The sequence below is a fragment of the Paramormyrops kingsleyae genome, chromosome 4 (assembly GCF_048594095.1).
Source record: "Paramormyrops kingsleyae isolate MSU_618 chromosome 4, PKINGS_0.4, whole genome shotgun sequence".
NCBI classification, from domain to species: Eukaryota; Metazoa; Chordata; class Actinopteri; order Osteoglossiformes; family Mormyridae; genus Paramormyrops; species Paramormyrops kingsleyae.
Window position 1 is genome coordinate 25,300,836 of NC_132800.1, and position 24,895 is coordinate 25,325,730.

At 42.8% G+C, this 24,895-nt stretch overlaps 1 protein-coding gene and 1 pseudogene across 1 annotated transcript; both read left to right on the forward strand.

The window, feature by feature from the left end:
- The window catches only part of LOC111835269 (NACHT, LRR and PYD domains-containing protein 12-like), a 202,143-nt pseudogene that overhangs the window by 56,560 nt on the left and 120,688 nt on the right, over nucleotides 1-24,895 (forward strand).
- LOC140588789 (NACHT, LRR and PYD domains-containing protein 3-like) lies at nucleotides 500-24,644 on the forward strand. Its single transcript, XM_072710954.1, has 9 exons — nucleotides 500-1,120; nucleotides 8,019-8,091; nucleotides 8,189-9,123; nucleotides 9,283-9,324; nucleotides 9,505-11,269; nucleotides 14,207-14,380; nucleotides 17,636-17,809; nucleotides 17,924-17,970; nucleotides 19,846-24,644. Exons 3-9 carry the CDS (start codon nucleotides 8,805-8,807, stop codon nucleotides 20,367-20,369), a joined length of 3,045 nt encoding a protein of 1,014 aa, XP_072567055.1. The 5' UTR covers nucleotides 500-1,120; nucleotides 8,019-8,091; nucleotides 8,189-8,804; the 3' UTR covers nucleotides 20,370-24,644.

Genomic DNA, 24,895 nt, shown 5'->3' on the forward strand with positions numbered 1-24,895 from the left:
CATTGTCTCAATGCGCTTTATATTTCTGGCACGTAAGGACCCCCCAGTGAGTAAGCCAAAGGCAACGGTGGCAAGGAAAAACTCCCTAAGAGGAAGAAACCTTGGGAGGAACCAGACCCAAAGGGGGAGCCCATCCTCCAGGGGCTGGCAGATGAGTCAAACAAAACAAGATGATATGACTAAGCTAATACAGGGGTTGAAATATCAGTCTCAATGCAGTGGCCGACCGGTGCAGGCACGGGGTGCTTGATGCACGATGGCAGGATTAATAGAGGCACAGCCGCAGGGAAGGATGGAGAGGCATCGCGTGAGCCAAGGGCAGGCAGGTTGGAGGGTAGTTGCCGGCGGTGAAGGCAGTAGTCTTGCAGGCAGCAGAGGCATAAATTCTTCGATGACATGGTGCTCCAGGCAGCACACCCCAGAAGGGGTGAGGGAGGAAGTAAGAAAATAGTGTATTAGCCAGAGTTGAGGAAACCAGAGGCAATGCAAGCAAAATGATCGAGTGCAATATTTGTCTAGGCTCTGGCAGATCTGGCTATAGCAGCATGAGAAAGAGGGAGAGACAGGCGGGAACACAGGCATGGGGACTCCCTGAACATCAGCACTCTAGTGTAAAGCTAGAGTGACAGCACTGACGCATCAGTTTATCCAAAGCCAATGACACCGATCCCCACCCAGCTCTTCACCTCATACTGTTAGTCTGACTGGGAGTGAGCGACTATCGACTAGGTTTCCTATACGCTAAGCTATACAAGTGCGTTTTTAATCTAGACTTGAAAAAATGCTGTTTTAGCAAGTGGATTTTTAATAATTTCAGACGTTAGTTGTAAGTGCTTGCTAAAAATACTTAGTACGACTTAAGTCATGGGGCCCTGGCAGTTCGGGGCTCTAGGCGCTCGCCTACTTTGCCTAATGGTAGCGCCGCCTCTGATCTTATCTTCTTTCCATCTATCCATCCGTCCATCCATCCACTGAACTGTTCTACCCCTCTTTAACTTTCATGTGTTCTGTCCCCCCCCATACTTACAAAAAAGGAAGTTGCAACATCTTTAGCATTGCAATTTCTCTCTCCAAAGCCAGTATTTCCCAGTTTTGTCTGCCTTCCTGTTCAGTTCTCAAGGTAAGACGGAGAATATTTTACCAAAATGATATCAGTTACTTTAGTAGGAGTTCACGATTTTTAATTGCAGGACTAGAAGTGTGACATGTTGAAGACCCAAGGAAAAATAATGTATTTTTAAATATATATTTTAAATCAGTATAATCAGCCACATAAGAATGTTGCTATGTCTTTGCGTGGCTGTCTCAGTGTTCCTCTGTGAGCTGTTTTGTGTAGTAATTCTTACTTACACAGTACTTTGTTACATTAGTTACTGAATAGACCAATGTGATAATAGTAATAAACACAGGGCTTGTTTTCTGCGTGATCTATGTGTTACACATACTTCCTGCTCCTGTAGAACTTGCAGGAACTATCTGACCAGCCTCAGCACAGAGTACAAAATGGAAACTTACCATATATTTTAAAAGCTCTATAATAGAAAAAAAAAAAAATTAATAAAAAATTTAATTTAGCATCATATGTTAATAATTTCCCTAAAACAACATAGGGCCTCAAAAGTTTCACTTCTATGTTTAAAAAAAAAAATTAAATGCAGAAGTGTCAGTATCAGATTCCAGTGTGAACTGGTGACAGTCCTGCAGTGACCCACATGTGCAGCAGAACAATAACAGGCAGCATGATTTTAGTGGAGCAGTAGCTACCAGTTCTGTATGGAGGTGTGTGTGAATGTGGAATCAGAGCCAGGAGTTACACTGTAACAAACAGTTTTGACTTTCAGTTGTTTCAGTGTCTTATTTTGAGTGTGCCTAACTTGAGTGCACTGAAGTTGATATGCACTGCAATAAACAAAAAATGTTGTTTGAGCTTAAAAAAAATAATAACTTACACTGGGCCATCTCACAATCACCTGTGACATAAAAGTGAATAAAATGTATGGTTTTGGGGAAAATGATAAAACAGTGAGAATTTACTGTTAAACATGCTGCATCTTGCATCTTTTATAATGTACAGCCTATTACTGTAACCTTATTGATGGCAATAGAAATAACCCTCACTGCTTTTTTAAGGCAATAGCTTATCTAACAGCTAAGGCTGAACCTCTGCTACCAAGTGACACTGATAATGAACATTTTATGGACTTCTTTAATAATAAAATTACAAACATATTCAAATGGTTCACAAGTAACTGATGCACACACCCTTAATGTTTTAGAATTAAACAATGAAGAGAAGTTAAAAACGACAATAATCACTAAAACCAAACTGACCACTTGTCCTCTGGACCCAATCCCCACTCCACTTCTTACAGAATCCCAGGGAGTTCTGGCAAGACCCATAACTGCCACAATGAATGCGTCCCTGTCCCCAGGCAATTGGCCAACACTGACCAATGTAAAGTAGCAGGAATGAGACCACTACTGAAGGAACCAAGTTTGGACCCACAGAAGCTCAGCAATTACAGACCTAGCTGTCTCTAATGTACCATTTCTGTCCAGAGTTCTGAAGAAGATAGTTACTGCTCAGTTACAGCAGTCATACTTTTAGACACACAAAATACTGGATAGATTCCAGACAGGATTCTGTCAGGGACTCAGAACTGAAACTGCCTTAACTATAGTCATATAATTCATAACACTGGCAATTGTTCCTGACAGCGTGACAATCGACCAATTTAATCTATTACATAGACTTGAATTTGATGATGGGATGTGTGGAAGTGCGTTGAATTGGTTTAAATCCTCTTTGACTAATTGACATCAGTATGCTCTGGCAAATAACCGTACTCTGTTGTCAAAGTCACCGGTCCAATAAGGAGTACCACAGGGATCAGTCCTTGGGCCTTTATTGTTTTCTCCCTAAATGCTGCTATTAGGTAACATGATGAGAAAACATACAGTCAAGTGAAAAAGAAAGTTTTGCATGTAAGGACATAATACTCTAAAAAAATTACCTGGACCTTACCAGGTTCTAAATGTATTTAAATCTGCCTTCAGGTGTGGGGGCAGCATGTGGTTCAGTGGGCTAAGCCTCTGTGCCTGTGATCAGAAGGTCACTGGTCTGAGATCAGTCTTGGCACATCTGCAGGTTCCTCAGCAAGGCCCTTAGCTCCCAGCTCCCTGAGTGCTGCTATGGGTGGCTGCCCTTCATAACCAGCTTGATCTCACTTACAGTGAGCAAGTTGGCAGAAGCATGAAGAGAATTTCCTCACACAGATCAATATAAAAACAAACAACAGTTCAGCATGTTATTGTTTATTTATGTTATTTATAACAATAATGAAACCAAACTGAAAAAGCTGTGTGTGAAAAACTAAGTACAATTATTCAATAGCTTGTAGCATCACCTTTAGCAGCAATGACTCTAAGTAATCATTTCCTGTGTGACTTTATCAGTCACTCATATCATTATGGAGGAGTTTTGACCCACTCTTCTATACGACGCTGCTTCAGCATTTCAGTCGGCTTGAGGTCTGGACTTTGACTGGGCCATTGCAAGACTTCTTTTCTTTTTTAGCCATTTTGTTGTAGATTTGCTGGTGTGCTTGGGATTATTATCCTGTTGCTTGACCCAATTTTGGCCAAGCTTTATCTGTCAGATGGATGACCTCATATTTAACTCTACAATACTCATGTATACAGAGGAGTTCATGCTTGACTCAATGACTGCAAGGTGCCCAGGTCCTGTGGCTACAAAACAAGCCCAAATCATCACCCCTCCACCACCGTGCCTGACAGTTGGTACGAGGTGTTTGTGTTTTTCTCCTGCGTATGAAAACATTTTGTTGTAACTTCTGACCATTTACTCTTAAAAAAAAATGATACTTTTATACTAAAACTGTACCATAAATAAACACATAGTTCTGTGACAAAAGGTGACCATACTGCCTCCAAGATTTTTGGTGGTACTGCATCTCGCACATGCAAATGTTAATTCCGTGTGTAGGTGCACTAAAGACGCGTGGAATGAATAAAGAGTACATGTGATGGCCATGATGCATAAATGAACTCATTGTGAGTGTTGAGTATAAACCGTTGACAGCCTTTGATGAGCAGCTCCTTGAAACACCCACTCTCCTGTAGACCAGTGACCCTAAGTACTAGGTGCCAGTACTCCCCTTGTTATTCAGTGCCAGGTGCCAGTGCTCCCCTTGTTATTTAGTACCAGGTGCCAGTACTCCCCTTGTTATTCAGTACCAGGTGCCAGTACTCCCCTTGTTATTCAGTGCCAGGTGCCAGTACTCCCCTTGTTATATAGTGCCAGGTGCCAGTACTCCCATTGTTATTCAGTGCCAGGTGCCAGTGCTCCCCTTCTTATTCAGTACCAGGTGCCAGTGCTCCCCTTGTTATTCAATGCCAAGTGCCAGTGAACCCCTTGTTATTCAATGCCAAGTGCCAGTACTCCCCTTGTTATTCAGTAGCAGGTGCCAGTACTCGCCTTATTATTCAGTAGCAGGTGCCAGTACTCCCCTTATTATTAAGTACTAGGTGTCAGTACTCCCCTTGTTATTCAGTACCAGGTGCCAGTACTCCCCTTGTTATTCAGTGCCAGGTGCCAGTACTCCCCTTGTTATTCAGTACCAGGTGCCAGTACTCCCCTTGTTATTCAGTACCAGGTGCCAGTACTCCCCTTGTTATTCAGTACCAGGTGCCAGTACTCCCCTTGTTATTCAGTGCCAGGTGCCAGTACTCCCCTTGTTATTCAGTGCCAGGTGCCAGTGCTCCCCTTCTTATTCAGTGCCAGGTGCCAGTACTCCCCTTGTTATTCAGGGCCAGGTACCAGTGAACCCCTTGTTATTCAATGCCAAGTGCCAGTACTCCCCTTGTTATTCAGTACCAGGTGCCAGTACTCCCCTTATTATTAAGTACCAGGTGTCAGTACTCCCCTTGTTATTCAGGGCCAGGTACCAGTGAACCCCTTGTTATTCAATGCCAAGTGCCAGTACTCCCCTTGTTATTCAGTACCAGGTGCCAGTACTCCCCTTATTATTAAGTACCAGGTGTCAGTACTCCCCTTGTGATTCAGTGTCAGGTGCCAGTACTCCCCTTGTTATTCAGTACCAGGTGCCAGTACTCCCCTTGTTATTCAGTACCAGGTGCCAGTACTCCCCTTATTATTAAGTACCAGGTGCCAGTACTCCCCTTGTTATTCAGTACCAGGTGCCAGTACTCCCCTTGTTATTCAGTACAAGGTGCCGGTACTCCCCTTATTATTCAGTGCCAGGTGCCAGTACTCCCCTTGTTATTCAATGCCAAGTGCCAGTACTCCCCTTGTTATTCAGTGCCAGGTGCCAGTACTCCCCTTGTTATTCAGTGCCAGGTGCCAGTACTCCCCTTGTTATTCAGTACCAGGTGCCAGTACTCCCCTTGTTATTCAGTACCAGGTGCCAGTACTCCCCTTATTATTAAGTACCAGGTGCCAGTACTCCCCTTGTTATTCAGTACCAGGTGCCAGTACTCCCCTTGTTATTCAGTGCCAGGTGCCAGTACTCCCCTTGTTATTCAGTGCCAGGTGCCAGTGCTCCCCTTCTTATTCAGTGCCAGGTGCCAGTACTCCCCTTGTTATTCAGGGCCAGGTACCAGTGAACCCCTTGTTATTCAATGCCAAGTGCCAGTACTCCCCTTGTTATTCAGTACCAGGTGCCAGTACTCCCCTTATTATTAAGTACTAGGTGTCAGTACTCCCCTTATTATTAAGTACTAGGTGTCAGTACTCCCCTTGTTATTCAGTACCAGGTGCCAGTACTCCCCTTGTTATTCAGAATCAGATTCCAGTACTCCCCTTATGATTCAGTGCCAGGTGCCAGTACTCCCCTTATGACTCAGTGCCAGATTCCAGTACTCCCCTTGTGATTCAGTGCCAGGTGACAGTACTCCCCTTGTTAATCAGTGCCAGGTGCCAGTACTCCCCTTGTGATTCAGTGCCAGGTGCCAGTGCTCCCCTTGTTATGTAGTGCCAGGTGCCAGTACTCCCCTTGTTATTCAGTGCCAGGTGCCAGTGCTACCCTTGTGATTCAGTGCCAGTACTCCCCTTGTGATTCAGTGCCAGTACTCCCCTTGTTATTCAGTGCCAGGTGCCAGTGCTACCCTTGTGATTCAGTGCCAGTGCTCCCCTTGTTATTCAGTGCCAGGTGCCAGTGCTACCCTTGTGATTCAGTGTCAGTGCTCCCCTTGTTATTCAGTGCCAGGTGCCAGTGCTACCCTTGTGATTCAGTGCCAGTGCTCCCCTTGTTATTCAGTGCCAGGTGCCAGTGCTACCCTTGTGATTCAGTGCCAGTGCTACCCTTGTTATTCAGTGCCAGTACTCCCCTTGTTATTCAGTGCCAGGTGCCAGTACTCCCCTTGTTATTCAGTGCCAGATGCCAGTGCTACCCTTGTGATTCAGTGCCAGTGCTCCCCTTGTTATTCAGTGCCAGGTGCCAGTGCTACCCTTGTTATTCAGTGCCAGGTGCCAATGCTCCCCTTGTTATTCAGTGCCAGTACTCCCTTTGTCGCCTTTCAGTTTTCACACAGCCAAACCACAGACAGTCACTATTCCCCCCAAATTCACTCAATACATGAACTCTGCCACCAGGCGGCAAAACATACCTGACAGTGTTTATTCTAATATCAAGCATGGCTACAGAACTGTGCCTTTACCACATTTAGGCCAGTCAGACCACCTTGCTCTTCTCCTCATACCAGCCTATATCCCCCTCAGGAAGAAAGTAAGACTTGGCCAGGGGGCGCTATTTCCCAGCTACACACAACGACTGGAGTCTATTTGAATATCAGGATTTAGAGCAGGACACACAAACTGTGCTGTTCTACATTGCAAACTGTGCTGACAATGTCAGTGTCAACAAACCCGCCCAGGTTTTTCCAAACCAGAAACCCTGGATGATGACAGAAGTCCACTCACTCATCAGGAACCGCCATACTGTCTTCAGGACAGGGGACTGGGGACAGGGTACAGCACAGGGAGAGATGACCTGAGGAAGGGCATCAAAGCTGCCAAGACGGCACAGAAACTGAAAATGTAGGACCAGTACAAACATACGTAGTGTACAGAATGACCAGAATTAGTGTGAATTGAGAAGCCTTATGGCCTGGGGGAAAAAGCTTCCTGAGTCTCTCTGTCCTGGACATGAGGCAACGGAACCGTCTGCCTGAGTTCAGCCCGCGGAACAGACAGTTTGCGGGGTGTAAGGAGTCCTTAATTATCTTGGTACCTCTGGACCTGCACCGTTTATTGTAGGTGTCCAGCAGGGAGGGCAGAGGAGATCTGACACGACGCTCGGCCACCCTGATCACCCTCTGCAGGGCTATGTGCTCCTTTAGAGAACAGTTCCCAAAACATACCGTAATGTTCATGGTCAAGATGCTCTCCACAGCAGCTGAGTAGAAGGTTTTTAGGATCACTGGAGTGACCCTAAATCTCCTCAGCTGCCTCAGGTGGTACAGCCGCTTCCTCGCTCTGGTGACCAGAGTATAAACAGCTTCTTTGCTCGCTTTGAGCCACACAGGTCAGACACAGTCACACTGCCCCCCCCCCCCCCCCAGCCTCCAGCACTCACACACTCACTCTGCAGGAACACCAAGTGAGATGAGCACTCAGGCAAGTCAACCCGAGGAAAGCAGCTGGTCCTGAGAGAATCAGGCAAAATACTCAAAGCATGTCCTTCCCAGCTCTCTGGTATCCTCACCAAGATCTACAATCTCTCATTAACCAAACCCACCATCCCTCCCTGCTTGAGGTCATCCACCATCATCCCTGTCCCAAAAAAGTCTGATATAACCTGCCTCAGTTATTACAGGCCAATCACTCTCACCTCAGTGGTGATGAAGTACTTTGAGGAGCTGGTTGCACATTACATCAAGGCCAGCCTCCCTCCTTATAGTTTAATATCCAAAGTACCCATTGAGTACTGAAGGAACATGCAGTGTAATGGCTATACCATTTTTTGACTTAAACACAGGGTGAAATATGGCCCATAGTTATGAGTCCAAATGATCAGTGGACGTCTCTCCCTGCGACTGCAAACTGCCTGTGTGAGTAAAAACTGACCAGTTTGCTTTGGTTGTAAGATATTGCAGCTGTTAAGACTTTTGAATATAAAGCTAACATTACTTTTGGTTTTTATTGCAGAGTCAGACTGATACACAGGACCTGGTTTCCTTACAGCCATAATCATCTAAGTAATGGCTCACCGAGAGGTTTGGCTACAGCATTTCGGCATTTGATGCATTTTGTCCATAAATACCAGACACTGAAAGGCAGGGAAGCTTAAGCTGAGTAACGATTTTCAGCTGAAGGTTGCTGAACATAGCAGACAAAAAGCTCCCTCTCCACAGTGCTCTTCCCCAGGCTACTTCCGTACCGTACTGCCTACACCAAATGGTATAGACAGGCTGGTACAGAATAACTTAATCTAAAATATGTATAATTATATTACTTCCGTACTGCCCTACAGCAAATGGTACAGACGGGCTGGAACAGAATAACTTGATTTTGACCCTATTGTTTTTATGTGCTCTATTGGGTCTTAAACTATTTTTATTGCTGTTTATATTGGACAGGTCTGAATTTAAAAACAGATTTTAAAATCAGTGAGACTAACCTGCTTAAATAAGGTTAAATAATAATGCAGAAATAAACACACGTGTGTCTCCTATAGTAATGAAAGAATCACAGCAGGTGTCTCCAGCAGCCACATAAGACTGTGAGCAGGAAACCTGCCTTCTGTTAACAGAAAGGTCAGTGCATGTGTGTGAGTGACCATGTACGGGTTTGTGAGTCTCATGGACTCATCTCCGACATTCTGCAGGCCCAGACCTCGCTCCCCGACCTCTTGCTGGAGTATCTGGAGGAGCTCGATGATGAAGAGCTGAAGAAGTTTAAATGGAAACTGAGTCGCACAAAGTATAAACAGTTAAAGCCCCTTCCCAGGGGTCAGGTGAAGGTCTTGGATAGAACAGACCTTGCAGACAAGATGATAAGTTACTATATGGAAGCTGGTGCTCTTGAAGTTACACTTGAAATCCTGAAGAATATGAACCTGAATGACCTTGCTGAGAGACTGTGTAATCATGCTTTTAACTTTTCTTGTTTTTCATATAAAATGTAATCCTTTTAAGCTCTTAAATGCATATATTATATAGCATTATATGGGAAATGATGAACAGTTTGTTACAGACTGATGTTGAAGATAGAAATGAATTTGAAATTCTTTCTAATTTCAGGTCCCCAAGAAGGAAGTGAGCTGGGTGACATATTGAAGAAAAGTAAGATATTTATGGTATTATCTGCATGTATGTGGTGTTTCAGAAATAAATGTGTATGATGTGAAACTTAAAGTATCATTCATCACAGTGAAAAACGTGTGTGTGTGTGTGTGTTTATATTCTTCTCATACTGGTCAGAATCTTCTTGAATAACTGCATTTTCCTCCCATATTTCTTCAGGGGAGCTCATGCTGAACAGAATTAAATGTAACCTGAAGGAGCAATTTGAGTTTGTAACTGAAGGGAAAGCTAAGGAAGGACAGCCAACACTTCTCAAAGAGATTTACACAGAACTCTACATAACTGAAGGGGGAGCTGGAGGAGTCAATGATGAACATGAAGTGAGACAGATTGAAACAGCACCCAAGAAAAGGCGAACAGAAGATACTACAGTCAAGTGCAATGATATATTTAAACCCTTATGCGGGCGTGAGACACCTATCAGAACTGTACTCACTAAAGGGGTGGCAGGTATCGGGAAAACAGTCTCTGTGCAGAAATTTATTCTCGACTGGGCAGAAGGAAAAGCAAACCAGGATGTTCACTTCATATTTGCTCTTTCTTTCCGGAACCTGAATTTGCTTGTGGGTGAATTCAGTCTGATTCAACTTCTTTACCACTTTGACCCAGAACTAAAATTATTTCAATCCACTGAGCTGTTTAGGTGCAAGATCTTGTTCATCTTTGATGGTCTGGATGAGTGTCGCCTTCCTCTAGATTTTCAGAACAATGTGAGTTGGTTTGATGTAACAAAGAAAACATCACTGGATGTGCTGTTGACTAACCTCATTAAGGGGAATCTGCTTCGATCCGCTCTCCTCTGGATAACCTCCCGGCCAGCAGCAGCCAATCATATACCTGCTAAGTATGTCCACCAGGTGACAGAGATACGAGGGTTCAGTGATGCCCAGAAGGAGGAGTATTTCAGGAGGAGATTCAGTGATGAGAGCCTGGCCAGCAGGATTATCACACATGTGAAATCATCAAGGAGCCTCTTCATCATGTGCCACATACCTGTGTTCTGCTGGATTTCAGCCACTGTGCTTGAAAGTCTTTTTTGTGAGACTGACAGTGGAGAAATTCCAAGGACTCTGACTGAGATGTACACACACTTCCTGATCTTTCAGGTGAGTTTAAAAAATGACAAGTATAGGCCCCAGACCTCCATGACCCAGAATTGGACAAGCTGGTTCAGAAAACTGATCGATGGATGGATGAAAAACAATGAAACTAATGATATTAGACGCCTCCTTCTAAAACTCGGTAAACTGGCTTTTCATAACCTTGAGAAAGGCAATCTCATATTTTACGAGAAAGATCTGGAAAAGAGTGACCTTGACGTCAGAGAAGCTTCAGTTTACTCTGGAGTGTGCACAGAAGTCTTTAAAGAGGAATATGGGTTGTATCGGGAGAAGGTGTACTGCTTTGTGCATCTGAGCATCCAGGAGTATCTCGCTGCTTTGTACGTGTTTCTATCAAAGTCATCAGCTGACCTGCTGAAGACTGCAGTGAAAAAGGCATTAAAGAGCAAGAATGGACACTTGGACCTCTACCTCCGATTCCTCCTGGGCCTCTCAACAGACTCCAGTAAGACTCTGTTACAAAGGCTACTGGGACAGAGAAGATTCAGCTCACATAACATTGGGGAAACAGCGCAATACATCAAGGGGAAAATAAAGGAGAATCTATCTCCAGAAAGGACCATCAACCTGTTCCACTGTCTGAATGAACTGGGTGACAATTCTCTAGTAGAGGAGGTGCAAAAATACCTGAATTCAGGAAGCCTTTCAGCAGAAGACCTCTCACCTGCACAGTATTCAGCTCTGGCCTTTGTGTTACTAATGTCAGATGAGGAGCTGGATGTGTTTGATCTGAAGAAATTCTTCAGATCAGATCATGAGCACTGGAGGCTGCTGTCTGTGGTCAAGACATGCAAGACAGCTCTGTAAGTGATGTAAGGATGTAAAACATGTCTTCTCTGGCAGTAAATTATTAGTATTGTTTGAAATATACCAAACATACAATCTATTCCTCCGCATGCATTAATGACTTGGCTAGATTTGTTTTTGAACCCAGATTTTATAATGACTGAGGGTAGTGATGTAATAAAAAACACAAAAGTGACATTTCCACTAACATGCACTATGCCTTCCGATAACTGGGACAGCATCCTAACCTGCTATAGAAACAAAGAGGCTCTTTATCTGGAGGGTTTATAGGTGAAATGGTCCTTTATTTGCACAAGTACAGGTATATTGGTTTGCTTCTCTTCTCACTCTCCATGAGAGACACAGACACATTTACAGGGAGAACAAGCTTAGGGGTCACAGCACTGGGTCGGCTGGCGTCCAGCACCCCTGGAACTGGAGGTTTAAGGGCCTTGCTCATGGGCCCACAGACATGTGACTATTCTGCCGAATCTCGAACCAGCAGTCTTCCGACCACAGGCCTAGAGGCTTAGCCTGCTGAGTCTCACACCAGCTCCACAGAAATGCTATGTGAGACTTATTGTCAGCAGCCGTGTTCATACGATGGACCCAAAGCTGGGAGCTTCCAGAAGACTGCTGTCGCTGGCTGCTCACTGGTGCCCTCTGCTGGCCTCAGCTGCTCCTGGCTAAGGATGTGACAACACATCTAGTTTTGCAGTAGTACAGATGCACTGTATTAAATATGTATTGAAATTGTATAACTATTTTATTTATTTCCCCCTCCTGGATTAATAACCAAAAAAGATTTTTCGGAATTCAGGTTTTATATTGGCTGAAGTTCAAATTGCCCATTGGTGTGTGTGTGTGTGTGTGTGTTTGTGTGTGTGTGTGTGTGTGTGTGTGTGTGCGTGTGCCCTGTGATGGGTTGGCACCCTGTCCTGGTTTGTTTCCTGCCTTGTGTGTGTGTGTGCGTGTGCGTGTGTGTGTGTGTGTGTGTGTGTGTTTGTGTGTGTGTGTGCCCTGTGATGGGTTGACGCCTCGTTATTTCCTGCCTTGCACCCATAGCCTCCGGGATCTGCACCAGAGCCCCGTGACCCTGAACAGGATTGGCGGTTTCAGAATATGGATGGATGGATGGATTTTGGCTGAAGTTAGTAATGCTTTAGTTAGTAACCATCCTTTTTGTGAAAAACAACTAAGAGCCAGAATTTCACAGAATGTTCCAGTTTGTCTTAATACTGGGCAAACCACTCAAAAATTCTTTTTCAGTTCTGGACACTGTAAGAAGAATTTCTGGAAATACTGGGTGTGGAACGTGACTCTTTGGGTTCGGACTCGGTGTCCGTGAGCGGATGGCCGTTGGTTCAGATCTCCTGGCCGGCAGAGTGATGTCATCACTGGTCCCCTTGAGCAGGTCCCTTAATGCCAGTCACTGCAGATGTACTGAATACTGGCCAAAGCTTTGCTGTTACCCCCAAACTTTCTCTTACCTGTGTATGTGTCTGTGAGTTTCATGGAGAGCAAGATGGGGGAGGTAAAAAGGCAATTTCCTCATGGAGATGAATGAAATATCAAAATTCATAAAAACAGCTGTAAGGAACATCCAAAATCTTGGGATTGTATCACATATGCAGTAATAGAAGAGCAGGAATGTTGTCTGGTCCGGCGGCCTTCTGTGAGATGATTGTGAACAGAGTTCTCCTCACATCACTCATGGTCAGGTGGAGCACCTGGTCGCTGGGGGGAGGGGTGATCTTCCTTGCTGCCATGACATTCTGTGCTTCAAACCGTGCATAGATGTGACTCAGCACATCTGGAAGAGAGGTCTCACTGTCACAGGCAGGTGGAGATGTCCTGTAGTGGGTGATGCCCAGATGTCCTGCCACATGTGTCGTACGTCCCCAGTGTTTTGGGAGTGGCTGTGGATTCTCTCAGCTTTTGCACTATTTGCTGCTCTGATGGCCTGGGATAGGTTGGTCCAGCACCCTTTTCTATGGAAAGGATACACATAGGGACCATTTATACCAGGGTTCTTCAAATCTGGACCTCGATTCCAAATCCAGGCCGTGTTTTCAGTTCTCCCAGGTAGTTGTTTAATAATTACTGATTCTGATTGGTCAGAGGCTTCACACCTGACTGACAGGTAAAGGAAGGTTGGAAAACCAGCAGTGCTCAGACCTCGAGGACCATGAGTTGAAGAATCCTGATTTATACCATTGTATGGGCACCTTTTAGGGCATTATATCACATATCATCCACTAGAAGGGCTCTTCATAATGGTCCCCTTTTCCATTAGAAGGGTACCCATAGGAGCCGCTTATACATTGTATGGGCACCTTTTAGGGCACTACGTCACATATCCTCCACTAGAAGGGCTCTTCATAATGGTCCCCTTTTCCATTAGAAGGGTACCCATAGGAGCCGCTTATACATTGTATGGGCACCTTTTAGGGCACTGCATCACATATCCTCCACTAGAAGGGCTCTTCATAATGGTCCCCTTTTCCATTAGAAGGGTACCCATAGGAGCCGCTTATACATTGTATGGGCACCTTTTAGGGCACTGCATCACATATCCTCCACTAGAAGGGCTCTTCATAATGGTCCCCTTTTCCGTTAGAAGGGTACCCATAGGAGCCGCTTATACCATTGTATGGGCACCTTTTAGGGCACTACATCACATATCCTCCACTAGAAGGGCTCTCATTAATACACTTGATCACATCTTCTCGCTCTATAAGGCACCAACTCCAGTGAAGGGGGCACCCGTGTGATGGGCAGCTAATAGTGGCATTTTCAGCCATGCGGTCACTAGGGTGGTGACTGCCCCCCCATTCCCCCTCTGAGTCCCCCAGTGGCCTGTGCTGCTCGCTTGTTTTAATGTTGCTGTCAGTACTATTAACAATGTGTAGGTTATATATGTGTCTGTGTCTTAACATATTTTCTTTTTCCAGGCTGAACAGCTGTAATCTCACAGAGACATGCTGTGACACGTTGGCTTCAGCTCTCAGATCAAACTCCTCACCCCTGAGAGAGCTGGACCTGAGTGACAATGACCTGCAGGATTCAGGAGTGAAGCTGCTCTCTGCTGGACTGGGGGATTCACACTGTAAGCTGGAGATACTGAGGTCAGTCTTCCTGGGTATTCCACACTGTAAACTGGGGGTAGTGAGGTGAGTATTACTGGGTATTCCACACTGTACACTGGAGATACTAAGGTAGAAAATAACCAATGATTTCAAAGTAATAGCTGGTATACAGGCCCACAGAGAACGCAGATAATTTTCTGTGACACCCATGGTGCACTGTGAGCAGGTATACAGGCCCACATAGCACGCAGATAATCATCTGTGACACTCATGGGCCACTGTGAACAGGTATACAGGCCCACATAGCACGCAGATAATCATCTGTGACACTCATGGGCCACTGTGAACAGGTATACAGGCCCACATAGCACGCAGATAATCATCTGTGACACTCATGGGCCACTGTGAGCAGGTATACAGGCCCACATAGCACGCAGATAATCATCTGTGACACTCATGGGCCACTGTGAGCAGGTATACAGGCCCACATAGCACGCAGATAATCATCTGTGACACTCATGGGCCACTGTGAGCAGGTATACAGGCCCACATAGCACGCAGATAATCATCTGTGACACTCATGGGCCACTGTGAGCAGGTATACAGGCCCACATAGCACGCAGATAATTATCTGTGACAACCATGGTGCTCTGTGAACAGGTATGCAGGACCACATAGCACGCAGATAATTATCTGTGACACCCATGGTGCTCTGTGAACAGGTATACAGGCCCACATAGCACGCAGACAATTATCTGTGACACTCATGGTGCACTGTGAACAGGTATACAGGCCCACATATTATGAAGATAATTATCTTAGACACCCAAAAATTGCCTATTCTCAACTCCGTATTTATGGATTGAGTCTTTTAATGTCATGAAATTACTGTTATTGAAAAGGAGATGGACATGTGTAATCCCTTTCTGTTTCCATGAGTAATAGTTAATAGTGTGATTGTGAAGTAGGAATTCCAGATTATTCCATATTGGGGTGTATTTACAGGGTCTGAGAGTGCAGTTTGTGATTTTAATGGCTTTCCACTGGGCTGTCAGCGTTGTGCAAATGGCAGTATTGTTAAAGCAGTTATGTTTCTTTAATGAAATATTGAGAAAGGGTAAGTCTGCACGTCTGAGATTTTTACAGTACAGCTGCTCCTGCTCTAACCATGTAGTGTGACCATTTAGTTAAGTGTTGCAGTTGATTTGCTAAGTAAAAATGAAGAAAAATCTGAGCTTGTAATCCGCCTTGAGATGTGGAATGTTTGATTTTTGCGTTTTTGTTTTTCCAGTAAAAAATGTGACATTAATGAGTTCAGAGTTTGAAAGAATTTTTCTGAAGGTATGATAGGAAGCATTGAGAAATAGTAATTAATCTGGAGGAGAATTTTTATTTTGTTTGTTGAAATATGTCCTATTAGTGAGGGTAGGAGATTCATCATTTGTTTTGAGTAAGGGGGTGTAGTTTAGGGTAAACAAGTCTAGCAGCCTAGGGGAGATGTTGATACCCAAGTACCGGATATTTCCGGTGTGAAATGGACCATCCTAATCAGCAGAATCCCAGGCATCTTCAGACAGTGAGAATATTATGGGTTTATTCCAGTTTATTGTGTAGTTTGTTAGTTTTGAAAAGGTATTAATAAAATTAAAATTTCATGTAGTGAGGATTGAGGGTTTTGTACAAACAACAAGATGTCATCTGCATATAGAATTTTATATTGAGTTATCGGTATGAATTCCATTTATTTCACTGTTCTGTCATATTGCTGCCGCAAGTGGTTCTACGAAGATGGCAAACAATGAAGGAGAGAGTGGGCAGGCAGGCCGTCTTCCCCATCGGAGTGTAAATGCAGGTGATGTGATCCCATCTGTGACACTGTAGCTTTGGGTGAGGTGTACAGCATTTTAACCCAGTGGGTGAACGACTCTCCGAAGCCAAATCTATGGAATGTGTTAAAGAGAAATGTCCACCTGACTGTTGGATGCCTTTTCTGTTTCTAATGATGTAATTATGGTTTTAGTGTGGGTATGCTGAGCAATATTGACTAAATTAAATGATTTATGGATGTTTTCTGAGGCAAGTCTTGTCTTGATGAAGTCTGTTTGATCAGGATGGATTATAGTAGGAATGACTGTCTCTAACCGAGTGGCGAGAGCTTTTGTAATGATTTTCAAGTTTGTATTCATTAGTGAGAGTGGCTGGTAACTGGAGGGTTGTGTTGGGTCTTTATCAGGTTTCAATAACACTGTAATAGCCGGTAACTGGAGGGTTGTGTTGGGTCTTTATCAGGTTTCAATAACACTGTAATGGCCGGTAACTGGAGGGTTGTGTTGGGTCTTAATCAGGTTTCAATAACACTGCAATGGTCGCTGTTCTCATATGTGATGGAATTTGTGATGTATGTTTAATTTCTCTATCTGTCTATTGAAGAGTGGAGATAATGCATCCCAAAAATGTTAATAGATTTCTGCAGGGAAACCATCCGGTCTGGGCACTTTATTGTTAGGCATTTGGTTGAGGAACTTATGGAGTCCTTCTGATGTTAATGGTGCATCAAGGGTATCTGCTATTTCATTGGTTATTATGGGTAAGTCTAGATTGTTTAAAAATGATTCTATATCAACTGCATCTGGTTCTTGTTCTGTTGAGTATAGGTTCTTGTAAAATGTTTGGAAGGTGTTGTTAATTTCGCATCATTATTGAAATATTTATTACAGCAGTCACTTTTACTTAAAAGTAATGCTTGTGTAACCCCTCATGTGTCTGCGTTGTGGTTTTCACTCAAAGAACGAGGGGATGTGGGACCATGCAGCGGTTTTATTCACCTGGCACAAACAACACAAGGTTGGGAGTCCGCAGGGCGGCACAGCTTGGAATACATAAGCAATGCTAGTATGGGGAGAGACGGAATATTAGCTATCCTCACGTGTGGTTTCTAAACTTCGACAAAAATCCACTCAAAACTACATAAACAACAACAACACAAAGTACACTGACAATATCTACAAGGAGGGAGATGCAATCTCTATCAATCAGTGTTGATTTGGAAGGTTCACCGAAGCATGAATAATTAATTACATCGGAGCGCTGTTTAAATAGAACTTACCGCTGGCTTAATCTCCAAAACTGTGATACCACTAGAGGCCAGTATTTAACCACTATTCCGTTAGTACAGTATATGGGAAAAGCTGGCTCACACAGGAATGCAAGTGGAAACAGCAAAACGTCCACTGTTACACTTGTAATGGTGAGGTGATCTTATTTATTGAGGAGTCTTTGTCTGTCTCTCTGCAGACTGTCAGGCTGTAGAGTCACAGAAGAAGGCTGTTCTTCCCTGGATTCAGCTCTGAGGTCAAACCCCTCACACCTGAGAGAGCTGGATCTGAGCTACAATCACCCAGGAGACTCGGGAGTGAAGCTGCTCTCTGCTGTACTGGAGGATCCCAGCTGTAAACTGGAGAAGCTGAAGTGAGTACAGAGTGTGAGTCTGACACGCTACAGATACTTATGCATGTATGTGAAGAAGAGGCACCAGTAAATAAATGGATAAAGCAGCACTATGTCATTCTGCTTCTCCTATAGTGTGGACCACAGTGGAGAGTGCAGGACCAGACCAGGCTTACAGAAATGTAAGTGTGCTTGCATCTTTTTATTAATAATACCATTAATACTATGTTATGGTTGTATTCACACGATTGTTGTGATGAGTGTGGCTTTTTGCATTGTGTGTAGATGGATTTCCATGTTTGTGTTTAGGTGAATTTCTCTTTGTGTCATTTTAGACAACATCCAATTGAGAAAAACAAAACATAAAATCATCACCAAAAACACTATCACGTCCTTTAATTGTTTAAAAAAAATATTTTTTACAAATACTTTATAGCTGCTTATATTGTCTTTGTGTGGGAGTGTAAGATGGCTAAAACATATTCTGATGTAGTTATACATCTTTAATATCACAAAAAAAAGAATCCTTTGCATTTGTTCTTGTGAGTGTATGTGTTTTCTGTGCGAGATTCGTTAGTGTTGTCCTAAGACGGCACCCGTAGGCAGTGACACCGGACTCTCCTCAAGCGCGAAATGTGAATTTGCATTTTTACAGGGTGTTTCTGGAACAGTCCTTACTATTCATGAGAGAATATTCCTGATTGGCCACTGAATGCCTTAGACCAGGGGTGCCCAAATCCAGTCCTGGAGGGCCAGAGCCCTGCACATTTTTGGGTTTCCCCTCATTTAACACACCTGATTCAACTGCTTGTGCTAATTACCACACAGCACTTGAGCTGAATCATTTATGGTGGAACAGGCAAAGAACTAAGCTACACTGGGCTCTGGCTCCCCAGGACTGGATTTGGACACCCCTGCCTTAAGCAGAAAAAGCAGGCAGCGCATATCGATGTTCACTGGCCAATCAGGTAGTGCCCCTCTAATAAATATTAATGAGCCAGCCAATCATGTAGGGCTTCGCTTATGAATATTAATAAGATTTCCCGAACCATGGTGCTAAAAGAAATTTGCACCTGGGACACACTGGATGTGCGGCGGAAAATATCGAATTTCATTTGGGCGCCCATGTTAATTAAGTTATTAGAGCGGCCATGTGCCTGCGCGAGATGCGGGGCTCACGGCTCGCGGCAGCGGCGCCTCATGTAGAGTCACACGCGCGGTAAGCGGTTCCCTATGGAAGCGTATTGCATTCATCTGAGAAGCAATCAATTCTGCTTTTCCGAATTAACGTAATAATCATCCCGTTTTTCTGAGTGATAATTTTCTGTTTTTCTGAATTAATGACATAACCTTTCTATTTTTCATGATGCACGATCTGTGTAGTTTTAATCCGCTTTTATTAATGGTTTGTAAACGGTATTATCATTAGTTTGCCGACTTTGCGCGGCACCTATTCCGCCCCGCTTGACACCGCAGTGTTTCTCCCGGATCAGTAGATACAGTATGACACGCTTCACGGAAATAAGCCGATGCATGTGAAATGCATTCAGAGCGGCTTTGCTGTGACTAAAGACCATGTCAGACAATCGCTGCAAATACTGTATCCTGACGGAGCGCAATTTCGGAGGTGTTTGTATCGGAATCCAGGTCCAAACTTTTAAATATCACTTTATTTAAGTATTATTATTAAATATTTATTCTTTTATTGATGGCCATTTTCAAGCCGCACGCGCCGGCTTTAGCGGTTAGAAGGAAAGACACTGACTTTTAGTATTAATATCTGGTGCCGTTTTGTGGTAAATATGCTTGTGATGAATGTGTCTGATGAATGTCGCTGCTGTGTAATTTTATTTACCCGTAATTAAGCTGTTAGTTTGGCTCGCGCCGCATTTTGGCGGCTCTTCCCGCCGGCGTCGCGTGCCGTCCGACATTTCCTGAGCTATTTCATAAAGTTCAGTTCCCGCTTCGTTCGGGGAAGCTGTGCTGTTTTTATATTGTACAGAAACATAAAGTACAGGCTGCCTGATGGTATTAATAATTCTTCCTCCTGCCTACAGACTCCTGCCAGCTGACGCTGGACCCCAACACAGCACACACTTGGCTGTCTCTGTCAGGGGGGAACAGGAAGGTGACATGGGGGGCAGAGCAGCCATATCCTGATCATCCAGAGAGATTTGACTGTGAGCCCCAAGTTCTGTGCAGAGAGAGTCTGACTGGCCGCTGTTACTGGGAGGCTGAGTGGGATGGATATGGAGCCCAGATAGGAGTGACTTATAAAGGGATCGGGAGGAAAGGAGAGAATGATGACTGTCTGCTTGGATTCAATAACAAGTCATGGATTCTGTGGTGTGATCCTGACAGTTACTCTGTCCTCCACAATAATAAACAGACTCTCATACCCATAAAGCCCTCATGCTCCCGCAGAGTAGGAGTGTATCTGGACTGGGGGGCTGGTGCTCTGTCCTTCTACAGAGTCTCCTCTGATGGACTGACCCCCCTGTACAGATTCACCTCCTCATTCACTGAGCCCCTCTATCCAGGGTTTTGGCTTTATAATATGAACTCCTCAGTGTCACTGTGACGTGTTGCTGGTTCTCCTGGCAAAAAGGTAAGATCTCTGCTTTTTAACCTTTATAATCCTTTTTACTCTGAAATGTATGTTTGACTAAAATAAATGCCTGTGTTCAGTGAGCTGAATAAACAAGAAAAATATAATTTTATAGCTTTTCTCTCTGACTAAAATGTAACTAAATGTAATCCTGATGGGGGGGGGGGGGGCTTTCCCCCTCCCCTGTATATGTACATTTTATATATTTATGCCTATTTTGGGTGATTCTCACGAAATCCAGATTTAAAATGAATCCAACATGAAAATTTTCAAAAGGCATTTAAAAACAAATTTCCTTCTGAGCATTTAAGGTTAATGTCTGAACTTAATAAAAACAATATTTTCAGATTAAAAAAAAAAAAAAAATTCTATATATTTATTGGTATTTTAGACATGGAGTCCAGAAAAAAATATCATTACCGCAACATGACATTACATCAAATATATGGTTTAAAATGTATATTTTTGGTAATTTTTAAAGTAGATTATTAACACTCTTGCTCAGCGGTATATATAACTCAGGAGACATTACTTTTTATATTTTATGTTTTATCATTTTCTTCATTTCTCTCATTACCGCAACATACTTGATGATTTACATCTTGTTTTTTTAGGATATTTTAACTGAAAACTGATATATATATATTTTCTGTAACAGAGATTAAAAAAGAAGTGCTATAAATTGTGTAAATACAATTACAAACTAAATATCATTGTCTAATAATTAAATAATTTGCTAATAAACAAATATAGCGGTAATGAGAATGGTGTTTCGGAGATTAAATTCAATGTTTCGGAAATGAGATTTAGTGCTGTATATTCATAGTTTAGCAAGGATTTCTGAGCTTAGATGACATACTTGACACAATACCACAATTTAAAGAATATATTTATTTTATGAAAATTCATAATCATTTGTCCATAAAATTACAGTACTAACAACAATTTAATTTACAATCAAAATGATTGTAGTTTAACATATATGGGTTTAACATATTTATGTGGTTCTGATAATCATTTCATTATGCAACATATGTGGTCTTCTACTTTAGTTTACAATGTAACAGTAATCTGAACCTAAACTTTTTGTTAGACTAATGTCATGTAAAGAATCAAATAGCAGCAACTCAAATTAATGAGCTAACAACTCGAAATGAATGACGAGTGACTGCTTTTTTTCAACTGCTACTCATTTATGTGCGCCTTTTGTGCTTTGCCCATACATCAGGCAAAACACAGAAATGTCTGGCAGAGGAGGTGACAGGAAGCGGTTCTGGAATTATGTCCCTTATGTTCTCACGGTAGTACCAGACCCTTTCTCCCGGATATCTGATGCTTGGGACAAAGAAGCGGTTTTCCCCTGCACATCTCATGGTGTCTTTCAGTTAGATCCTGAACTGTCTTTATTTTACCATTCTCCTTACGTTTTTGATATCTGAAAATGGAAAAAAAGAAGGTAAAATGCATTTTTGAGCATAGACATAGTAATGAAAGTAATGTTTGAATTAGAACAAAATTTTGTTTGTTCCATTTTTGAAGTGTGTGTGTGTGTGTGTGTGTGTGTGTCTGCCTGTCTGTCTGTCTGTCTGTGTAAGGTTAAACATTTTCCCTGTTATCACCCTGTCCCCTAACCTCTCTCTCTCCTTTCTTCTGTACTCCTCAAGTAGTTCTGGATTGCTGTAAATTTTCTCCCTGAACTTAGACAGTCTAGCCTTTGCTGCTGCCTTTTTTTTCCCAACATATCCTTGTCTGAAAAATAAATGGCATATCACAGTTGAATACAACATTTCATAAAAAATATAGGTCTTCAATTGTTGCGGTGAGTGATAATGCTGTTGCGGCGTATGAGTGACCTTAAATTTTTTTGTCCTCTGTGAAGGCACCATGAGGCCTAGCTAAACGTTCACTGACCGTTTATATTTAGACCTTAATGAGGTAAATAATAAATCAAAAATTTTTAACCGTTCAATTTTTAAAACGTTAAAAACTTTGTATATCGGTAATGAGAAACAAAAAGTTGTGTGGGCACTCAAATGAGCAAACTTTTCACTTTTATCAGGAGAGATAAAGAATGAACCACTTACCTGGTGGCCATCTTGAGTGTCACAGCCAGTAGTGTCCCCTCTTCAAAATTCCTTGAATATGTAAGTTCTTTGTAGACTTAAAAAACGATTGAAAATTATTGCGGTGGATGAGAAAATTCGTCATGGACAAATTTCTTTTCTCTAATATTTTCTCTTCTTTTATCGATGAATGCCAAATACCACATGTTTATTTATTGTAACTAGGGATGCACCGATACCGGTATCTGGTATCGGCCTCGATACCACATTTTCTAAAGTACTCGTACTCGTTAAAAGTCCCCCGATACCGGGGACCGATACCACGGTCTGAGAAATGTCTATGTTTGAGCGGCGTGTAAGGGGTTAATCACAGGTGCCGAGTGCCCGCCCCCAGGCCCCGGCTGCAGCTCAGAGCGGGGAGAAGGCGAGGCGAGACATGTCAGCCGTGTGGAACTATTTCAAAGTGAATGAAGATGACAAAACAAAGGCGGACTGCAAATTGTGCTCAGCGAAATTGTCCAGAGGAGGCTCAAAAGGTAGCGCATTTAACACAAGTAATTTAATCAAGCACCTAAAATCCCAACACGACAACGAGTACAAAGAGTTTACCCACGCTTCTAAACCAACACAACCCACGCTGCAGCAAACTCTTGCAAGACGAGAGAAAATGTCCAGAGGCAATCCACGTGCTGTGAAAATAACACAGGCAATTATCGAGTACATTGCATTGAGTGACCAACCACTCTCGGAGGTAGAAAATGTGGGATTCCTGCGTCTCCTCCATGTTCTGGAGCCCAGATATGATGTCCCAAGCCGCCGCTACATGACTGACACGGAGCTGCCTAAACTACACGACTCCGTGAAAAAACATATTCACAGCCTATTGCAACGCTCCTCTGCGTTTAGTTTCACCACGGATATTTGGACAAGCAGTGTTAGCCCCGTGTCGCTAATTAGCCTAACCTCCCAGTGGATAGACGAGAGTTTCACGCCGCAACGAGCCATATTACATGCGAAACAATTCCGCGGCTCGCACACCAGCCAGGCTATAGCGCATGTGTTTGAGGAAATGCTCCAGACATGGGGTATACATAAAACATCAGTACATGTTGTGCTTCGTGACAATGCGAAAAACATGATTAAAGCCATGAATGACGCAGGGCTCCCAAGTCTGCCGTGAAGACAGTCCTCTGAAGTACTGGGGTGTCAACAAAATCAGGTTCCCCACTTTGGCTAAAATGGCCCAGAAATACCTCTCAGCCCCATGTAGCAGTGTAGAAAGTGAAAGGCTTTTTAGCTCAGTGTCACACATTATAGATGAAAACAGAAACAGGCTGACTGCTGATAATGCAGAAAAGCTACTTTTCTTAAAAAAAAAAACCTGCCACTCACTTTTTCCAAATAGGCTCCATTAAGTGAGTCGTCTTAGACTTGATGTTAATACCTACCTCAGTTGCACTGACTGCCACAGTTCTATATTGGTGGATGTTGTTAGTTTATTCAAATATTGTGCACTAAAGAGCAAAGATGTTTATTAATGCCCCTTGTGTTGTCCAAAGCGGCAGAGTTTACAACAAACTGAAAAAAATACTTGAGTTGCACTGTCACTGTTTAAATTATTTATTCTGTAATATGTTGCATACAACATGCTTTTCATTTTAAATAAATGTTCTTAATTCCAAACTAGTCCCTTGTTTTTTTTGTTAAATTATATGACTAAAGCTGTTACCTGTAAATTTAAATCATGTTTTTATTCAGTACTCGGTATTGGCGAGTACTGAAATGCAAGTACTCGTACTCGTTTTTCAAAAAAGTGGTATCGGTGCATCCCTAACTGTAACCATTAGTAGTTTTACTTGCACTGAAGCTTTTTCTTTTTTATTTATTTTAAATATTAAAATTTCTATTTCAAAGAACCCAAACTCAGTGATGGACACGTTGCGGTAATGAGAATTTTACTCTTAAATGTGAAAAAACAACATATTTTTTTTTTAATGATATTCACTTTAAAACATATGCAAGGTAGCCTATGATGAGATGTTTATCACTGCATCCTTCTCATTTTGATAGCATTTACTTTTTCATCAGAATGCTTCATGCCACCTCCTAAATATGATTTCGCGAGAATCACCCATTTACTGTATCTCCTCCCTGTACAGTGACAATAAAGGCTTTCTGTTCTGTCCTATTAATGTCCTGCTTCAGCGTCACCCAAAGAATAACTGAGTAACATAATGAAACCACGGTCTGGTGGATTAAATTAAATTAATTCACTTTACTACTGACACAATTAGAGTAAATCAGTGTAAATAATATCAATTTAACTGGAGACCTAACAGAAACAAAAATCATTGGAAAATATAATAATATCCAGTTACTGCCCTGGTTCAGTGGATTAAAGTAAATAATTTTTTTATTAATTTATTTGATTAAATA